The sequence below is a fragment of the Solanum verrucosum genome, unplaced genomic scaffold (genome assembly GCF_900185275.1).
Source record: "Solanum verrucosum unplaced genomic scaffold, falcon-dt-bn FXZP01000103.1, whole genome shotgun sequence".
Lineage (NCBI taxonomy): Eukaryota > Viridiplantae > Streptophyta > Magnoliopsida > Solanales > Solanaceae > Solanum > Solanum verrucosum.
This window is the reverse complement of record NW_026020048.1, coordinates 3,801,392-3,820,029: the sequence shown is the minus strand read 5'-3', so window position 1 is coordinate 3,820,029 and position 18,638 is coordinate 3,801,392. Positions and strand designations below refer to the sequence as shown.

Sequence of the window (18,638 nt, the reverse complement as noted above, 5' to 3'; positions counted from 1 at the left end):
TTAATCTTTTTATATTTTTATATTATTAATTATTTAATTATATTGATTGCAGTTCCTTTTATATAATTAATAGGTGAGAGAAATAATATTAATGAGAGAGAATCAATTTGTAATTATCTATTACACCTTTTAAGGGATTTTTTAACTTATTCAAATAACTTTTATTTATTAATGACTATTGGGGCCTTTAAATTTTTTTTAAAATATAAATTTATCCCCGTATATTTTAACATGTAATTTTCTCTCTCTTTAATCTTTTTTCTTTTGCTTTTCTTGATTTTTTTTTTAATTTTAAATTTTGATATTGTTTTTTCTTAATCTGATTTTTTTAGAATTAAGAATTCTATATTTTGAAAATTTGATTTCGTTTTTTATTTTAATTAATCTAAAACTTGATTTCTTGAGAAAAAAAACCGTTTTACGTAAATTTTGAACTTGTTTTTGGTGTGTTTTTCTATATCTAAAATATTGTTTTGTTGGTGAAATAAGTATATTTAATTCTGAAATTTGTTGATATATATGGATAATATGAGATCATAAAATCTTTAATAAGGATTTCTTAAGTTTAGCTTAAATATGATAAAAAAAAATCACACTTGAATATGGAATATAAATTGAAGAGAGAGGAAAATATAGAACTTGTATTAATTATTGCAGTTTAGACTTTTAATTACATGTTTTGATTTTTGGGTGATGTATATTTCTTTTGCTACAATTTCTGACAACAATATATAATATGCATTGTTTTACAATCAGATTTATTCTTCCCGGATTTATACCCGTTGGATACTAATTTTATACATTTTCATATTTTGTCTTTGTTCTAAAATTTCAAGTTGGATATCAAGTGTATATAAATTAGATAAAATATTAACTTGTTTTAGATTGTCTAATTTGATTGAAATATCAGTTACATTTTGTTTTTTTCATTTTCAATTGGGATATTTGTTGGATACCAATTGAATACAACATTAACTTGTTTAGGTTATCTAATTTGATTGAAATCTCAACCACAAGTTGATTTTTCATTTTTCCAATGGGATATCAATTCAATACTAAATTTATACAAATTGGATACAATATTAACTAGTTTTACGTTGCCTATTTCAGTTGAAATCTCAATTACATGTTTTTTTTTTCAATTTTACCACTGGGACGTTAGTTGGATACCAAATGTATACCAATTTCATATTAAGATTTGACTTAATTTTTCCAGTCAATATCAATCACATACAAACATTACCTATTTTTTGAGTATACATTTGAGAAACACTGAATACACAAATAATTAACTAGCACACATAATAAATATTCTAAAATTATAATTCATTAACTTAAAAGACAAAATAAATCAAAACATGAGTTTGCCACCATAAAACAACCAAATAAAAATAAAAATAAATTATGTCTTTTTTTCAGAAGGGTAATTTGAACATGTCTTCCTATTGTGTTCCTCCCGACGACATGTACTGCTCGTAATCTTAGACCTCTTGAATTTCACATCAACAAATCATTTACAAGTTGTGATCTCCGTATAGTTCTTTTTGAACCATGCGACAATAATTTCTGCTCCGACACTTTTTGAATTGCATATTTTTCTGTTTCATCAATAATTATTGTGTCAATATTATATCATACAAAAGTACAAATAACTTTTATACATATGTTATATCAATATACAAATTTCATATCATTTTTATGCTTACAAAATTCATACAAAACTTAAAATACATATGTTATTTTAAAACAATTTCATGTGTTATTACAGAATACAAAAGTAAAAACACATATGTTATATGAGTATACAAATTTTATACAATTCTTATTCACACATTTCTTACATATTTCATGCCAAAAGTTATCAATTATTCATATCAGGATCATGCCACTAGAATACCAAAATAATTCCAACTTAGAAATATTAATTTTCATTTCTTTAATAAACAGTATACCAAATTTATTACATTATTATTCTCAATATTCATTACAATATAATGCCAAAAAAAAATCCAATCAAACCAAAAATGGTATGAAAACATTATCGATTGTCATACATGCTTGGTAGTATAAGTATACAAATTCCAAAGAAAAAATTATCTATTTTTTTAACCAAAAATATACCAAAAAAAAAAAGCGTCAGACAAATAATGAACAAATTCAATGTTCATACCAAAATATAACATTATACATTTTTAAAAAAACGCCATAATTCAAATTATTATACACAACAAAAAATCTGAAATCAGTATACAAATTTCATATAATTATTATGCACATTTTTCATACCTATTTCATTACATAAGTCGTCACTTTTTCACAGCAGAATCATGCCACTATAATACCAAAACAATACCACTTTTAACTATTAATTGTCATTTATTAGACAAATAGTATACGAAATTCATTCAAATATAATTCTAAAATCGTACCAACATGGTATAACCAATATACCAAATTCAAATAAATTTTATGTAATTTTTTAACTAGAAACATACAAAAAAATGAATGTTCAAACAAAAATCTATACCAATTTCAAACAAATTTTATGTAATTTCAAAAGTGAATATTCATACCAAAAATGCCATAATTAAAACTATTATTCACAAACAAAATCTGAATATTTTTTTTTCCAGAATCACTGTTCATAATTTTTTTGAACGTTTGATTTGTATTACAATACAAATAAAAAATCGCAAAGAACACTAACCTGAAGGATCCCATCTACCACTATGTTTTATTAATACTAATAAGATGCCGTTTAGAAAATAAAGATTATTGAATAAAAACGAATATGAATTAGATGAGAGTGACAAGATTTCTGGAAAAAAAATCGAAGAGAGAGAAACGTGAAAGAAAATGGATGAAATCAAAATTTTTAATTAATTTTAACAAATTAGAGTGAAATAAGGAAACTAAATATTCTTAATTAGTTTGAATTTCCTTAATTTATGCTAATTAGTAATTATCTTCAATCAATTCAAATTTAATTAACACATTTATTTCCGTTTTTTTACCTTTTTTTTCAGAAACGAATTATTTTATTTTTTTCAATTTTTTTATTTTACAATTATTTAAAAAAAGTTTTTTTTTAAGAAACTGTTACAACCTGAAATATTTTATTGTTACAACTTGAAAGTTTAATTCTACTGCTATAACTTGAAAATATTAGTCTAATATATGTCATATATGAAATTTTCACATCTCTTTTCTTAACTTATTATATATAGAGGTTGTTTGTAACCTTTTTATTTCATTTTAATTATTATTTATTACAGAGATATTTAATGCATAGTAAAACGTGATATACCAGTTATCAACTTTTGGGCTTCTTCCGTTTAGGTAAAGGGTGGTTATGATTCTCCTTTATTTTATTTTATTTTTTAATAATAAGAAGATGGAAAAAGAATAGTAAGAAAAGTTCAAAGAAGGAGAAAAAACATAAATAATTTTCTAGGTCAATAGAGAAGTGTCTCATCACCTTGTCTATATTTATTATTATTATTATTATTATTATTATTATTATTATTATTATTATTATTATTATTATTATTATTGTTATTATATAGATGTTTTTATCTAGCTTTATATTATATACAAATTTTTGTAATTAACTAAATAATACATTTATAATAAAAGAATTGATTTAAAGAAGAAAAAGGGGAAAACCTTTTAAATAAATTAAATAATAAAGATAAAAATATTTACAAATATTATCATTCTGTAATTTGTAATTGTAATTAGAAGAAGGACAAAAAATAAAAAATAATTTTTTTATTAAGAATAGAAATTAGAGAGGTATGAGTTACGAATAATTACTCCTTGTAAGTTGGCATGTGAAGAGTCTTTGTTGAAAATGTTTATCCATTAATATAATATTTATTTGTAATAAATTAAATAATTTACTTTTACAATAAAATAATTAGTTTAGATAAGAAAGAAAAGCCAAAAAAAAGAGAAAAAAAATAAATACAAATGGAGATTATAGAGAGGTGCCACATCACCTTGTTTATGTTTCTCCTTTATATTATATAATATAGATTACATCAAAGTAAATACTCATATGTGTAAAATAAATTTTAAAAATTATATTTATAATGTCGGGTTGGTTTGGTCTCAGATTGACTTTTTTAGTTAAAACCATACCAGCCCAATTATAGTCGGTTTTTTCCAATATCAAACCATCAATCGGATTTTTTTCTAGTTTGACTCAATTTGCGGTTTGATTTGGTTTTCGGTTCAATTTTGTACCCCGCACAACTATATGAACATGGAGGATTCAAGCACACAAGGGCGTGGTTAATGAAGTGGTTGAGAAATGAGAATTCTAAGGTCTTAGAGACCAAAAAAAATTGCAAGAAATCTGATTTGAACACCATGGTCATCAAAAATAAAACAAAGCATTCAAAAAGAATAGAGAAATTATAAAACGCGTGGACGGCAGGATTCGAACCTGCGCGGGCAAAGCCCACATGATTTCTAGTCATGCCCGATAACCACTCCGGCACGTCCACCTTGTTTGCAATAAAACCCTCTATTTTTGTAATTATAACAAACAAAATAAAACTATATCTGTGGAGAAGCTTCTACAGTTCCACTAATATTCATTGACACGTGGATTTTGGAGAGCAACATTTAGTCACTCCAGCTTCTTCTTCTTCGTCTCTTATATCAATTCCTCAATCTCTTCCACACACAGAGATAGATAAACCTCAACTCCAACTGATTGAAAAATGGCAAATCAGAAAAGGGTTCTCTTACTATGTGGAGATTACGTTGAAGACTATGAGGTTTCTTTCTTTTTCTTTTTTCACTTGATTTCTAGTTAGTGTGTTATGTGTATATTTAAAATGATTAATCGGTCACTGATTTTTTTTTGTTTTGTTTGTTATTGTTCAGGTGATGGTACCATTTCAAGCTCTACTAGCCTATGGAGTAGCAGTTGATGCAGTTTGTCCTGGAAAGAAATCCGGTGACATTTGCCGCACTGCCGTCCATCAGCTTTCTGGTCACCAGGTCAATTATTTTCTCTATCTTATCTGTTAATTTGAATCTGCATAGTTCTTCTAAGCGGTGTGTAATGTGATTATTTGCTAGTTTTTGTGGAGTAGATTCTTGGTGAATAGCTTTGATCTGTCCGGTAACTCTGCTAAAGACGAGGGTTGAACTTTGAAGTAGGTCAAAGCTAGTCTAAAATTAATTAGAGCTTGATACAGATGATTCATATAGTGGATCTCAATCAAGTCGAAAAAATGATTATAGTTTGCTATTTTGTGTATACCTAATTGACTCATGCTGGATTGCATTGGATCCTAATGTTTTCGTTCACAACACGGATCTATATTCTTATGATTTCTGTTTGAAGATTGGATACCCATTTATTCCAAAAAGTAAAAGGTTTAGGCTTTATGAGTTACTGGAGTATGATTTGAATCTGCATAGTTCTTATCCATGGTATATTTCTTAAGTAGTATTCGGGTGGACTTTTAGATGTTTAATGATTAGAACTTACCCTTTTATGTGTCATTCATTGACTAGTACTGGATTGTGGTTGGAAGATTGAAACTTGATGTGTAGCTGAATTCTTTTATTTTTCTGAGCTTTACTCAGTGTTTTCTGTTTAAGGAGTGGATATCCATTAATCCAAATTTCAAAAGGTTCGTGTTTTATGAATTATGAGTTTGAATTCAAGGAAATAAAGGAGCTTTCATTGCTGATGGGCGTAGAACTTATGATACTGGGATCTTCAAGTGTAGTTTTTAGCTTTCAAGAAATTGGATGTTGCATCTCTATATGCAGACCACTTAACTCAGGATAATTTACAGCTGAGGGCAAGAGATGTGGTGGATGAGTTCTTAGTCAAGGAGAGTCATCCTTGAACAATTTGGCTAGATATAGGCTGGTCAATTGGAGTACTAGGTTTTAGACAATTACAACAATTCTTTAACCAAATTATATGTCTATACTCACTTGTGCACGAGTCTTTGAGCAAAATATTTTCCTGTTTGTTATAGAATTTCAATTTGTGATAGTATTAATGTTTTTGTGGTAGCAGAGTCTTATTTAGTTTCAAAATTGTTTCAGACATATTCAGAGTCCCGTGGACACAATTTTGCTCTTAATGCAACCTTTGATGAAATCGAGGCTTCAAAGTATGATGGCTTGTTCATACCAGGAGGACGTGCTCCAGAATATCTGGCCATGAATGAATCTGTGTTGGACTTGGTGAAAAGTTTTGCCAACACTAAAAAGCCAATTGTCGCTATCTGTCATGGACAATTGATCCTGGCGGCTGCAGATGTGGTCAGAGGTCGAAAGTGCACAGCTTATCCTGCTGTCAAGCCGGTGCTTGTTGCTGCTGGTGCCCATTGGGAAGAGCCAGAAACCCTGGCCTCATGTACCATCGATGGTAATCTCATCACTGGACCTACTTATGAAGGAAATCCTGAATTCATTCGACTCTTTGTCAAAGCACTTGGTGGCAGCATAGTTGGTTCTGGTAAAAGAATCCTATTTCTATGTGGGGTAAGTTAATGATCATGTAGCATTATCTTTTTTAGCTGAGAGAATTTGAAATGCTGAGTTTCGAATTGCAGTTTACTAGTAAATGCTAGTATATGAACTAAATGTACAGATTATGGTATGAGTTATGACCTTTGAAATGACTTTCATCCCACTCCAAAATTTAGCTGGTTCTGTTGATATGTAGGTGAAAGAAATTTTTCTCCTTATTGAAATTCCAATATGTGCCATAAAAAGATTCTCTCGTTATGTTTATTCGCTTAGTTTGTGTCATATTTTGCTCTCCACATGCTGGTGAGGCATCAGATAATCACCTGATATTGTTTGGAATGTCATGCCTGTGTAGATAAGAAAGAGCCTCCAGTTTAACCTGTCATCTTAAGTTTGACAGTATAGATTGATTATTATCAGCTGTTACTTAGTTCTGGTAGTGTGTGCTTCTATGTCTCAAAGAGGATTTGTTGAAGAAGATGCGATGCAGACTGTCATAGATGCTAAATAATAAATAGGAGCTTTTCAACTTTGTTCTTTCGAAGTGCTATATTAAGAAGTGGTGCATCTCTTTGTTGTAAAAGTGAATAGTATTGCAACTTAAAAGTTCATCCAGGGAGCTTGTAGTAACTTTCATAGCACATTTTTTGGGATAAGGTCTTTGCTTCCATATGCTAATGTATTATTCTCTTCTCAGGCCATTGCAGAGCGCCTTTTACCTTTATAAATGAACGTTTAACCATTAGTACTGCTTTATCGTATAGGATTACCTACCTCATTCTTTTAAGGAACATGATATCGAAATTGTCTCTTGAATATGATATCTGGCTACTCTATCCTCCATGTTCTTTATGGTCATGGGTGGCAGTTCTTGTCATTCTCTCGGAGGATTGTATTTTTGGATCATGAGCTGTGTATTAGCACATTTTAGTAGATGCTTCCTCCAAATAGAAAAGAAAAAGAAAGGAAAGCGTTGACCCTTCCCATACTCTTTCCCCACCTCTGTGAATCTGTGCAATCTGCACAAATTACTGATGGTCCCTGACTCCTTGAGTTATTTATCTGAAATGCAAATTCCATACAGAATTTGGGAGGTTCACGGTTCACCTTGAACAGGATATACAGTTAAAAAAAAAATGTTTTTTCAACTCATGATTCATGAATTCCCTTGTCTTACCTGTACTAGTCAGCCAAACTATCTACACAATCGGATTAGATGTACTTCTTGCTTGATTTATATTTTTTATCTCCCTTGAGTCACTCTTTTCCACTTCGCTGACCATGTTTTCATACTTCCTGTTACTTTATCTAATTGAAGCCATTGATCTGGGGTCTGGGCATTGGATGTCCTGAAAGATGTTCCACTAAGTAGAAGGCTTGAAACTACCACACTAGAGGCTTTATTTTTTCAGTATGAGTTACCTGGCTAGTATCACGGATGTGTGCAGATTTCATATTTAGAGTTCTTCTCTGTTCTGGTCTCAGACTGTTTAACTTGTATTTGATTGACATCTTATTTAGCAACTAATTTGAGCGCCCTTGTGTCTACTTTCTTTTGGGTGTAGGATTTCATGGAAGACTATGAAGTCAAGGTACCTTTTCAGTCCCTCCAAGCTCTTGAATGCCATGTTGATGCTGTTTGCCCCAAGAAGAAAGCCGGAGAGAAATGCCCCACGGCTGTGCACGACTTTGAAGGTGACCAGACTTATAGTGAGAAGCCAGGTCATGATTTTCCCCTAAATGCCAATTTTGAAAGTGTGGATGTTTCAAGCTATGATGGACTTGTAATTCCCGGAGGCCGAGCTCCAGAATACCTTGCCCTGGATGATGATGTTATTAAGTTGGTCCAGGAATTTATGGAGTCCAAAAAACCAGTTGCATCAATCTGCCATGGCCAACAGATACTATCTGCTGCTGGTGTTCTCAAGGTATCTATCTCTCTTAACATCATTGAGAATGGAAGTTAAAAAAGTTAGGTGCTTGCATGATGTTTGTGGAACATTTTATACTAGGATGTTATGATAAAATTGATCCCAACAATCTTATGCAGTAACTAAAACATGTTATCTTCAGAAATGACATAAAATGAAATCATGTGGTTTGTGCATACTATAATCCGTGCTCGCGTTAAACAACTACAGGGTAAGAAGTGTACTGCATACCCTGCTGTGAAACTTAACGTGATACTAGGAGGGGCGACATGGCTAGAACCAGAACCAATAGACCGTTGCTTCACAGACGGAAATCTTGTGACAGGGGCAGCTTGGCCAGGTCATCCTGAGTTCATTTCTCAGTTCATGGCATTGCTTGGAGTGCATGTAAAATTTTAGGCTACATGTTTGTTTGATATGTTTAGCCAGGTCAGAATAAATGTATCCAAGTGTAACAGAATAAGTAATTTGTCTGTTCGAAAATCAATAAAACTACTGATCTCCGCATAAATGTTACTCCCTTGGGAAATCTATTTTTATCGTAGTTACTTAATGATAATGGTAATATTGAAAGAAAAATGATAAATTTATCTTCAATTGTTAAAATAGACAAGTAAAATGAAAAAGTTATATTTTTCATATAAGCGTCAAGTAATGAAATGGACATAATTTGGAAATTGGCCAAATGATTATACCCAGCGGCGGCTAGGCCTAGCACAAATATCAGATTTTGAAGTAAATGAATCGATATATCGTCACCTCCAATAGAAAAAGAAAAGCCATTTGTGAGTTAACATTCCAATCTAGCTAGACAACAAATTAGAGTTGTTAATTACATAATGAGGAGAAGGTTCTTTGCCATTTCCAAGCAAGTATTCATTCCACGCACTTAATTAATCGATAAGTGGATTATTAGGTACTCCTTAATTTTATATTGCCAAAATTCATGTGCAATTATACTCTATGATCTTCTTGTCCTACCTTAATAAAGACACCTAAAATTAAATGGGCAGTGGTAGTTTCTTGACAACCTTTTAGCTCTGTCCACTCAATTTCATTTTAGGACAAAAGCAACTATCACTATAAATCTATAATTACATTTTTATTTTGCATAAAACTTTCCAAAACAAAACTTTTTCAGAAAAAAATGTCAAAAAAATTGTCCAAAGTGATAGATATTTTACATAGCCTAGACCCCAAGAAGATGAGCTCTTAAATAAAAGAGATATAATACATGAATATTCACTCGTAAAGAAATTCAAAAAATAGAAAAAAAAGTATTTAATAAATGGAGAACGTGAGCTTGTTAGGTCAAGGTCTCAAGGAGTCAGCACAACTTTGTCCACACGTAACTACAAGTTGCCCTATAGTTTTTTGGGCCATGTTAGGTCTAATTTTCTTCTGGACAATTCAGCAACAACTCTTTGTCTTCATCTATTGATAGTCTTCAAAAGTATCAAATTGGCAACCTGATAATGACTCTTTTTTGTTTTGTTTTCCGCTACAATTAAATTCATATTTGGACAACTAATTTTTGAAGGCGACACTTCCAATTGAAATATCTTTTCATTTGCAGAGATTAAATTTGAGACTCAATCGTTCCATCACAATCCATATAACGTGCTAAGAATAAGACTTACGGTAGAGTTAACCCTTATTCTATTAATTTGGTAATTGATGCCAACATGATTTTTAACACATATCAAAGAACTTCGAAATATATACTAATCCACAAAAATGGATATGAAACTATTTTGAAAACTTTTTATACATCAAATTTTAAAAGGTGGAGGAATATACTACTAATATTCTCAAATGGATCTTTTGATTCTTTAAAGAACAAAAGTGGAAAAGAAAAAGGCATAAATTAATATTTTTTTAGGCAAATCAAATTGGATTAGAACAGAAGGTGTGAGTTTGAAATGCTTTTTACCTACAAAAAATGTTGAATAGGCGGCTCATGTATATTGGTCCCAGTTGAATGCAAGCCGAAAGTCGTCGTCTATTTTTTTAATTTGCTATTTATTTTTCATAATCATACTTTCTTATGTATGTTTTTGTATATAATAGAAATAAGAGTGTGTTTAGCTAATCCCACTAGTAAATGTCTGCACATATAGGATTAAGTAATGCTTAGTTGGATCAAATTAATTATCACACTACCTAATTAAAGGGTCATCCGACCTAATTTGATAGATAACTTTTCCATTTACAACAAGATATATCATACTTTATCGTGACGATATATCACAATTAGTCCATGATAAAAATGAGCCCATATGTTAAGATCTTATCCTAATTACTTCATTTAGTATAGAATTTCAAATATTGAGGAAAAGATAATAATATCTTATTTATGACAATGATTTTCATTTTTTGGTGCTAAGAAACTAGTTGAGAGCTAGTGATATTTATGTTTATCGATAGTTGTCATAGATTTATATACTATTGGGGAATTAAAAAATTTCCCGTCCGTCCCATCCAAAACCCTTGAATTATTGATTTTGGGGACAGAGACCTAGCCCCTGCTTTATTTAAACAGTTAAGAATGAATTAAAAACTCAATTGTTGGAATTTTCAAAAGTTTGAAAACTTACAAATGATTTTTGTGATTTCTTGATATTTTTGACAAATTGATGATTATGTTTTGTTAGTGATATCACTTTGAGGCTGTGGTTGAAATTTGAAGCTATTCCACAAACCCATTTCAAATGGAGTTTTGTGGTTGATGTTCGTAAGAACGAAATTCAATTTTTGTATAATAATATAAATATATGTATTATTAAACGCATAACAAAATTGATACATTTTGTTTACGGTAAATGTGTATTGTAACAATATGAGCGTACTACTGCAGAAAAAAGAAGTTATAAGGGTGATGTAAACTAAAAATATAACTTGGTATTTTGTATTAAAAAAATGTAATTCATCTTTTATATAAAGGTCCCTTTTATTATTCTGTTTGTCAACAATTATTCACAAACCATCATCTCCTAAAAAACACAAAAAGAGGAAAACAAGTTGATATACAGAACAAAATCAGACGTACACTTTATTTGGACTTTTTCTTAGACTAATGCAATATTTTTGGTCGAGGGGACTGAATATTCGTAGAAGCCACATTTGAATTACGTCTCAAATACAAAAATCTATAAAGTAGACAATGATATATACTTTGACTAAGAATGTGTTATTTTACCTATATATGTAACAGTATGTTGTACTTTAATTAATTTTTAGTTTACACTGTGACAGCCACTTAATAGAGAGTGCCATGTTAAACACGAGATCAAATGTTAATGACCTCATAACTCTAGTTACATCTTTCTTCTTTTCATACAAATTGGGTAAAAAGTACTTAATTCATGATTAGAACTAGCCACCTTGCTAACAAAATATATATATATTTTTTTCCACAATGAAATATCTCAATTTAGATATATAGTCACTAATAGAAACTCACATGACTTTTTTAGGTTCAAAGATTTTTTTTTTTTCTTCATCTTTTGTGTTAGCTAGAAAAAATATTAGATCTAAAATTCCACAAATGAGATCTACCTATATAGATGATGTGTACACATTTTTACCCTAACTACGAAAGTAGAGAAGCTGTAACTCATCAAATGATGGCTCCACTGCGGCGCTGAACCATCATCATCACAAGTGGATTGTTGGTCTAACACTGGCGCATAGGACATAGGTAGGTGAGTCATCATAAATTGTAATTTACTACTATATTATTTTATTCGATACATATAAGCAATGTACATATAAACTCACCCAATAATTCTGATTCCCATCCATGTGCTTCATCCCAATTCCAGCCAAACTGACAGAACTATGATCATTTTAGTACTAGTTGTCATTTGTAAGGTATCTATAGCTCCCACAATCCCACCTTCAATGCATAGTCCTTGTCATCGATCCTTAGATGCGATTCTCTTTTTATTCTTGTTTTAAGCGAGAGTAGTCTTTGAGAGTATGAGAACGGATTACATAAAACGCGAGATATTTTTAATTTATTGAATATATGATTTTAGATTGGACAATATAAAGATTAAGAATTAGAACTAAGAAAGTATTTATACTTGACAGACTATTTCAAAAGTGAAAGAATAAATAAATAAAGGAAAAAACAAGTGGAAACAAAATAAAAATAAAAATGTATGCATTAAATTAATGAGGGATAACTTGAGAAATATAAATTTTATGATAAAGAATATTTTTGTATGGAAAAAAATATTTTCTACTTTTTTTTAAAGGAAAAACCTAAAAATTTATAGATTTTTTTTCAATAATTAAAAAATCACTTTTACGATTTCTATTTTATTTTTGTAAATTTTTTTTGAAAAAAAATCTTTTATTCTTCAAAAGCTTAATCAAACAGACTATATTCAATAACTCGAATTATTGGCTACTTTAATTTGTGTGTAATGTAATGCAGGAGGCAATGCAAATTTATCATGAATTTGAATTTTTTTTTTTTTTATATATATATATATATAAATAATTTCTTAATGCAATTATTAAATATTTATATTTTCTTAAAATGTGAGATTAATAATCCATATTAATATTTTTGTTTTTACTCTTCAATAGGTAAATAAAGGAAAAGGGGGAGGGGAGCTCACGTGAAGCGAACCATTGGGAGTTTGGAGCGACACGAATCCGAATTTACAAAATGACGATAGTACCCTTCGTTCGGGGAAAAATGTCATGCATTACGCGCTGGCTTCCAGTTGTATGCTCTTATAACTCCCTTCATCGCTATAAATACATCACCATATTACATCCACCAATTTGTTGCTCCATCCATTACAATTTTCCAGACTCTTCCATATAGAGAGAGAGAAAGAGAGATTATTCACTATTGAGATCTAGAGAGAGAGACGTAGTACGATTCAGAGATTAATTTCTGGTCGATCTATGCAAACGAAGCAAAAATCTTCGATCAAATTGGGAGGATTTGTTGCGTTGATATTTGATCCAGGTTATGATTATGAGCTGGCTTGATAAGCTACGGTCTTCTTCCAATCTCAGCCGCTTCATTGCCGGCCTTCTTATCTTCATGCTTTATCATTCATCTCAATTAATTTCTAATTTCTTAATTCCTATACAACCGTAATTTACTTCCCAATCACCTTCCTTCTCTGTTTTTTCCCCCATCTTTTCTGTTCAAAAACATTCACTCTTCTCTCCCGATTTAAACAACATCGGCGTTTTTGTTCACGGATTTCATGGAAATCAAAGATGATGATTTTGGCTCCAGCAATTTATTTGACGGTGAGTTTCCTATTTTACTCGAATATTGTTAATTGATGAAATAATCATTTGTGTTTTACTTGAGCTGTTACTGGGAGCCTGTGGTTTTTTCAATTAATGGTTACTCTGTTTGATGTGATCTGTGGGAACTTGATTGTATTTAAATGAGCGTGATATTTTAACCATTGCGGCATTGCCGAGTTAAATGAATTATTACCAAGTAAAGACGAACAAGAAACCAAAACACAGAAGAACTTACTGATTATGAAGTCATAGTAGTACAAGTCTTAATCCGGATAGAATTGTTACATTTGACATAAATGATGCTAGAATTATATTTCATTCGTCCGGTATTTTATCAAAGATTAAGATGATGTTATGCTAGCAGCTCCATATGCAATTGTTTCAAGACCGACTAGAATTTCTGTTTTTCTTTTCCTGCCAAACAAAATTCACTTGATTGGTACATATGCATACCGTGAAGTCATTCAAGTAAGAGGATAGATTGTGGACAATGTACACAAAAGTGTCTTACCCTTTTTGGACATTATTAAGTGGGAAGTGAATTGCCTCGGGCAAAATGTTGATCAAACAAGCACTATGTCTTCTTTCAGAGTTCAGATGCTGTTGATATTGCTTTGGGCTCGAAAGAACGATAATCTCTTAAAATAATTAGATCTCGTCATAGTAGTACAAGTCTTAATTAGGATAGAATTGTTCTGTTTGACAAATGATGCTAGAATTATTTTTCATTCGTCTGATTATTTTACAACGATTAAGATGGTGTTATGCTAGCAGCTCTGTGTTTGGATATTATTAAATGGACACTCTTGGACTAGTAAATTTCTCTTAGATGGCTTCGACAAATAGCAATAAATGAATGTTTATTTGAATTTAAAATTTGATGGTTAGATTTTTTCTTCCAGAAAAACTTTGAGTTACATGCATTTTGATCGTCTCCTCATGATGAATTTTATTCTTATCTTACTTCTTCAGGTAAAGCATTTTGCTCTTACTTTGTTCGGAGTGTTGAAGTATAAATGAAGAACTTTATATTCATGTCCATCATATTGCTTTAACTAATGATTTCATCGGTGGAACTTAATTTGATCCTTTCTTTTGCTTGACTAGGCATTTTACCACCCCGCTTAGGTAGGCCGCATAGTTCATCTCCATCTGTAATTGTGATTGGTGGAGGTATCTCAGGGATAGCTGCTGCACGTTTCCTTCACAATGCATCTTTTAAGGTGGGCATACTCAGGATTTTAAACGCTTTCACATGCAACAACCTTTTATTCTTTCATTCTTAAAAGAGACACTTTCAATATTTGTCCAGGTGCTCTTATTGGAGTCACGAGATAGACTGGGTGGTCGCATACATACCGACTACTCATTTGGTTGCCCAGTTGATATGGGAGCATCATGGTGAGAGAATTTGAACTTTCCTCCCAAATTGTCTCTACAGATCTGGAAGTTTATGACTTTTCAATCTGCAATTAATTGACTGATCATTAAACATTCTTTCAGGCTCCATGGGGTGTGTGATGAGAATCCTTTGGCTCCATTGATACGTCGGTTAGGGCTCACCCTATATCGCACTAGCGGTGACAACTCAGTGCTGTATGACCATGACTTAGAAAGGTAACCTGGATGACATTACATTGAACAAATGATTTTTATCATGAATTAGTCTGCATTTTCCCTCTTTTGTTTTCTCACTCTCTCGTCAGATATAGGTGTTAAATTTTTACTTGCCATAACTTCATCCTGATTCAACTAATCAGAATACCGACACTAACAATTTGGTAGTTTGTTTTTGAATTAAAATCAAAAGGACTTACAATTGGTTTGGCTGGAATGAAATTTACTTGCCTCCAGAGTTCCAATGTGGTCTGGTTTCAAAGCTTCCTGCATTTCCTGAATTTTAGCCTGTGCTCTTTTTTCTGTTCCCTTTATATTTCTTTGTGCAAATTAAATAGAGTTTCTATTAACTCAGTCAAGAGCTTATCGTGTTTTCCATTCAATAGTTACATGCTGTTTGACATGAATGGTCATCAAGTTCCTCAAAACACAGTTGTTCAAGTTGGAGAAGTATTCAAGAAAATCCTCAGCGAGGTTGGTCTTTAATTTTAGACTGCTCAAAAATGCTGTGCCTCTTAGGATTTTAAAAAGAGACCAGTGATGATTATTTGTATTGCTTATGCAGACTGAGAAAGTGAGGAATGAGCATAGTCATGACTTGTCAGTTCTTCAAGCAATATCTATTGTACTAGACAGGCATCCAGAATTGAGGTATGCAGAGAAAATGTTTCTCATGTGACCTGCTACTGTCTGTTGAATGTGGAATCTTGTTATACATGCATATAAATATTGAGTTATTTGTAATGTAGGCAAGAAGGACTTTCCCATGAGGTGTTGCAATGGTACATATGCAGAATGGAGGCATGGTTTGCTGCTGATGCAGACACGATCTCTCTGAAAACCTGGGATCAGGCAAGTGTATTTTCATTTACTGTTTTTATAAACAGTTTATTGGGTGCTTGATGCAGTTTTCAATATTATTATCTTGCTCAGCTAAGGCCTAAGGTCTTATTTCGAAATAAGAAACTTCTGAGGAAATAAAAAAGGGCTTTACAAGCTGTTATTATTACTAGCTGTCACTTATTTTGATTTATTCCCACATTGCAAATTGGGCACAATCATTTGATAGATATATTCTTGAAAACATATGAACAATTGAATTACTTTAGGTGAGTAATATCTATAGTTATATTTTTTATGCAGGAACAAGTTCTCACTGGTGGTCATGGACTTATGGTGCAAGGTTACAACCCAGTCATAAAGGCCTTATCAAAAGACATTGATATCCGTTTAAATCACAGGTGCAGATGGGTTTCTCTAAAATGTGGAAGTTCTACCTTCTCTTTGTTTCTTGATATAGCTGCAATGACTATAAAACCATATGAACTCTTACGATCCTGTTTCTATTTTAAGAAATGAGGTCAACTTTTTTACACCTCTGGTTGATTTGTTGGTTTCCTAAGATATTAAAACAAAATGTTGTTCGTTTCCTCCATAGAGATTTTTTTTTAGTTACACCTCAACAGACAAACATGAATATCTCCTGTTCTTTCTCTATGGTGTTTTTTCAAACTTTTTTTATATAGTACTTTCCAATTATTTCAAGAAACTAAACTATTTTGTTTGGATCTAATTTTACTAGGGTCAAGAGGATTAGGAATGGGTATAACAAGGTGATGGTTACAGTTAAGGATGGGAGAAATTTTATTGCAGATGCTGCTATTATAACTGTGCCTCTAGGTGTTCTGAAAGCCAACTTAATTGAGTTTGAGCCAAAATTGCCAGAATGGAAACAATCTGCTATAGCAGATCTTGGTGTAGGCAATGAAAATAAGATTGCATTACAATTTGATAATGTATTTTGGCCAAACGTGGAATTGTTAGGTGTTGTTGCACCCACTTCATATGCTTGTGGTTATTTTCTTAACCTCCACAAGGCAACAGGACATCCGGTCCTTGTTTATATGGCTGCTGGAAGACTTGCTTGTGACCTCGAGAAATTATCAGATGAATCTGCTGCTGAGTTTGCAATGTTGCAGTTGAAGAAGATGTTCCCTGATGCCACTAAGCCTGTAAGTAATCTCTGCTCCACTAATTGAATTATAAGTCTTAGCTAGTGACATGCATGAGAAAGGACTGAATAACGGAAGTGTTGCACACATAATAATTGACGTTGGTCTATTTTTGGTTCAATTGGTGAGTTCACACTTCATGTCGATTATTAGTTTATTACAGTTTGGTAATTGTTCATTTACACTGTCCTTTAACCTAAAAAAGGTAAACCAATCAGATGGAAAAGGGCGAAATATAAAGGTAGAAGGAAAAATGAGGAAGCACCTCCATCCTCTCTCACTCTCTCTAGTTTCTTATTTTACTTTGAAAATTGTCTTTCTACATTGAATAAAAAAGGGAAAGTGATGCATATTCCTTTCATTGATTACAGCAAACTCTATGCCATCCTGCATCTGTTTATCTAACACTCCTATAACGCAAATTTCGTTAAACAGTGCTCAGTAATCAGAGAATGCTTGCACAAAAGCACTTGTAAGCTCTCTTGTTAATCATCCGGTACATTTTACAGGTTCAGTATCTTGTATCTCACTGGGGTACGGATCCAGACACCCTTGGATGTTATTCTTATGACTTGGTTGGAAAACCAACTGATGCTTACGATAGGCTTCGGGCACCAATTGGTAATCTATTCTTTGGAGGGGAAGCTGTGAGCAGTGATGATCATCAAGGGTCGGTTCATGGTGCGTATGAAGCTGGAATTATGGCTGGTGAAACGTGCCGCCGACATCTCATTAAAAGACATGGAAGTCTGGAAATGGTTCAGGCTGTTTCCTCTAGGGAGGAGACCCTTGAAGCCGCAGTTCCTCTCCAAATTTCAAGAATGTGATGTATCTTCTCTGAATTTGCAAGTTACATTTCAAGTAACTTATGTAGTGTGTTCCAGTTTGTACTATTACTTTATATGAATAAATTAACGATTATGTCTCCATGCAACTGAAATATTCAAACTATATATATCAAACTTTTTAATTGACCATGTCTGAGAGTTTTATTATTTCTTCTGTCGGAACAATTAGTTGTTTATTACGTTTTCATTATCCTTGAGCAGGAAATTTGTGTTTAAAAGGAATTGTACAAACATTTCCTTTGAATGAATCACATTATAAACACAAATTATTTATCATTTGAGTTGATTATTAATCAAAGGATACAAACCAAAAAAAAGATTAGAAGGAACGTGAGGTCTGCTTTTGGGGACAACATTTTGCGAGACTGCAAACATTGGGCTTGTGCAGCCAAGGCCCACCTAAAATTACTGGGCCCAATTAGGTTGGTTAGTCC

General features: G+C 31.8%; 2 protein-coding genes and 1 non-coding gene across 4 annotated transcripts in view; 2 read left to right on the top strand and 1 right to left on the bottom strand.

The window, feature by feature from the left end:
* The window catches only part of LOC125822539 (probable polyamine oxidase 4), a 145,261-nt gene extending 126,947 nt beyond the window's left edge, over positions 1–18,314 (top strand). The window contains exons 2-11 of one of the 2 annotated variants that reach the window (XM_049501949.1): positions 13,613–13,724; positions 14,835–14,950; positions 15,040–15,128; positions 15,231–15,344; positions 15,731–15,818; positions 15,910–15,995; positions 16,094–16,196; positions 16,488–16,585; positions 16,927–17,356; positions 17,866–18,314. In XM_049501949.1, the coding sequence (XP_049357906.1) occupies positions 13,679–13,724; positions 14,835–14,950; positions 15,040–15,128; positions 15,231–15,344; positions 15,731–15,818; positions 15,910–15,995; positions 16,094–16,196; positions 16,488–16,585; positions 16,927–17,356; positions 17,866–18,183 (1,488 nt within the window). In that variant the 5' untranslated portion in view covers positions 13,613–13,678 and the 3' untranslated portion in view covers positions 18,184–18,314. Of the gene's footprint in view, positions 1–13,240; positions 13,725–14,834; positions 14,951–15,039; positions 15,129–15,230; positions 15,345–15,730; positions 15,819–15,909; positions 15,996–16,093; positions 16,197–16,487; positions 16,586–16,926; positions 17,357–17,865 lie in introns of those variants that run through there. The other variant, XM_049501948.1, reaches the window with a different exon arrangement.
* Positions 4,430–4,511, bottom strand: TRNAS-AGA (transfer RNA serine (anticodon AGA)). The gene has a single exon. It is a non-coding gene; the product is annotated as a tRNA-Ser (tRNA).
* Positions 4,604–8,872, top strand: LOC125822540 (protein DJ-1 homolog D). Its single transcript, XM_049501950.1, has 5 exons — positions 4,604–4,787; positions 4,897–5,013; positions 6,082–6,522; positions 8,076–8,438; positions 8,652–8,872. The coding sequence occupies exons 1-5, from the start codon at positions 4,731–4,733 to the stop codon at positions 8,838–8,840; spliced, it is 1,167 nt and encodes a 388-aa protein (XP_049357907.1). The 5' UTR covers positions 4,604–4,730; the 3' UTR covers positions 8,841–8,872.
* Positions 18,315–18,638: the final 324 nt, after the last annotated feature.

Bases quoted from the DNA above. Each gene is read 5' to 3' on its own strand.
- LOC125822540 (XM_049501950.1), top strand. From the start codon at position 4,731: ATGGCAAATCAGAAAAGGGTTCTCTTACTATGTGGAGATTACGTTGAA. The intron at 5,014-6,081 runs GTCAATTATTTT...AAATTGTTTCAG, and splicing joins ATCAGCTTTCTGGTCACCAG to ACATATTCAGAGTCCCGTGG. The intron at 6,523-8,075 runs GTAAGTTAATGA...TTTTGGGTGTAG, and splicing joins GAATCCTATTTCTATGTGGG to GATTTCATGGAAGACTATGA.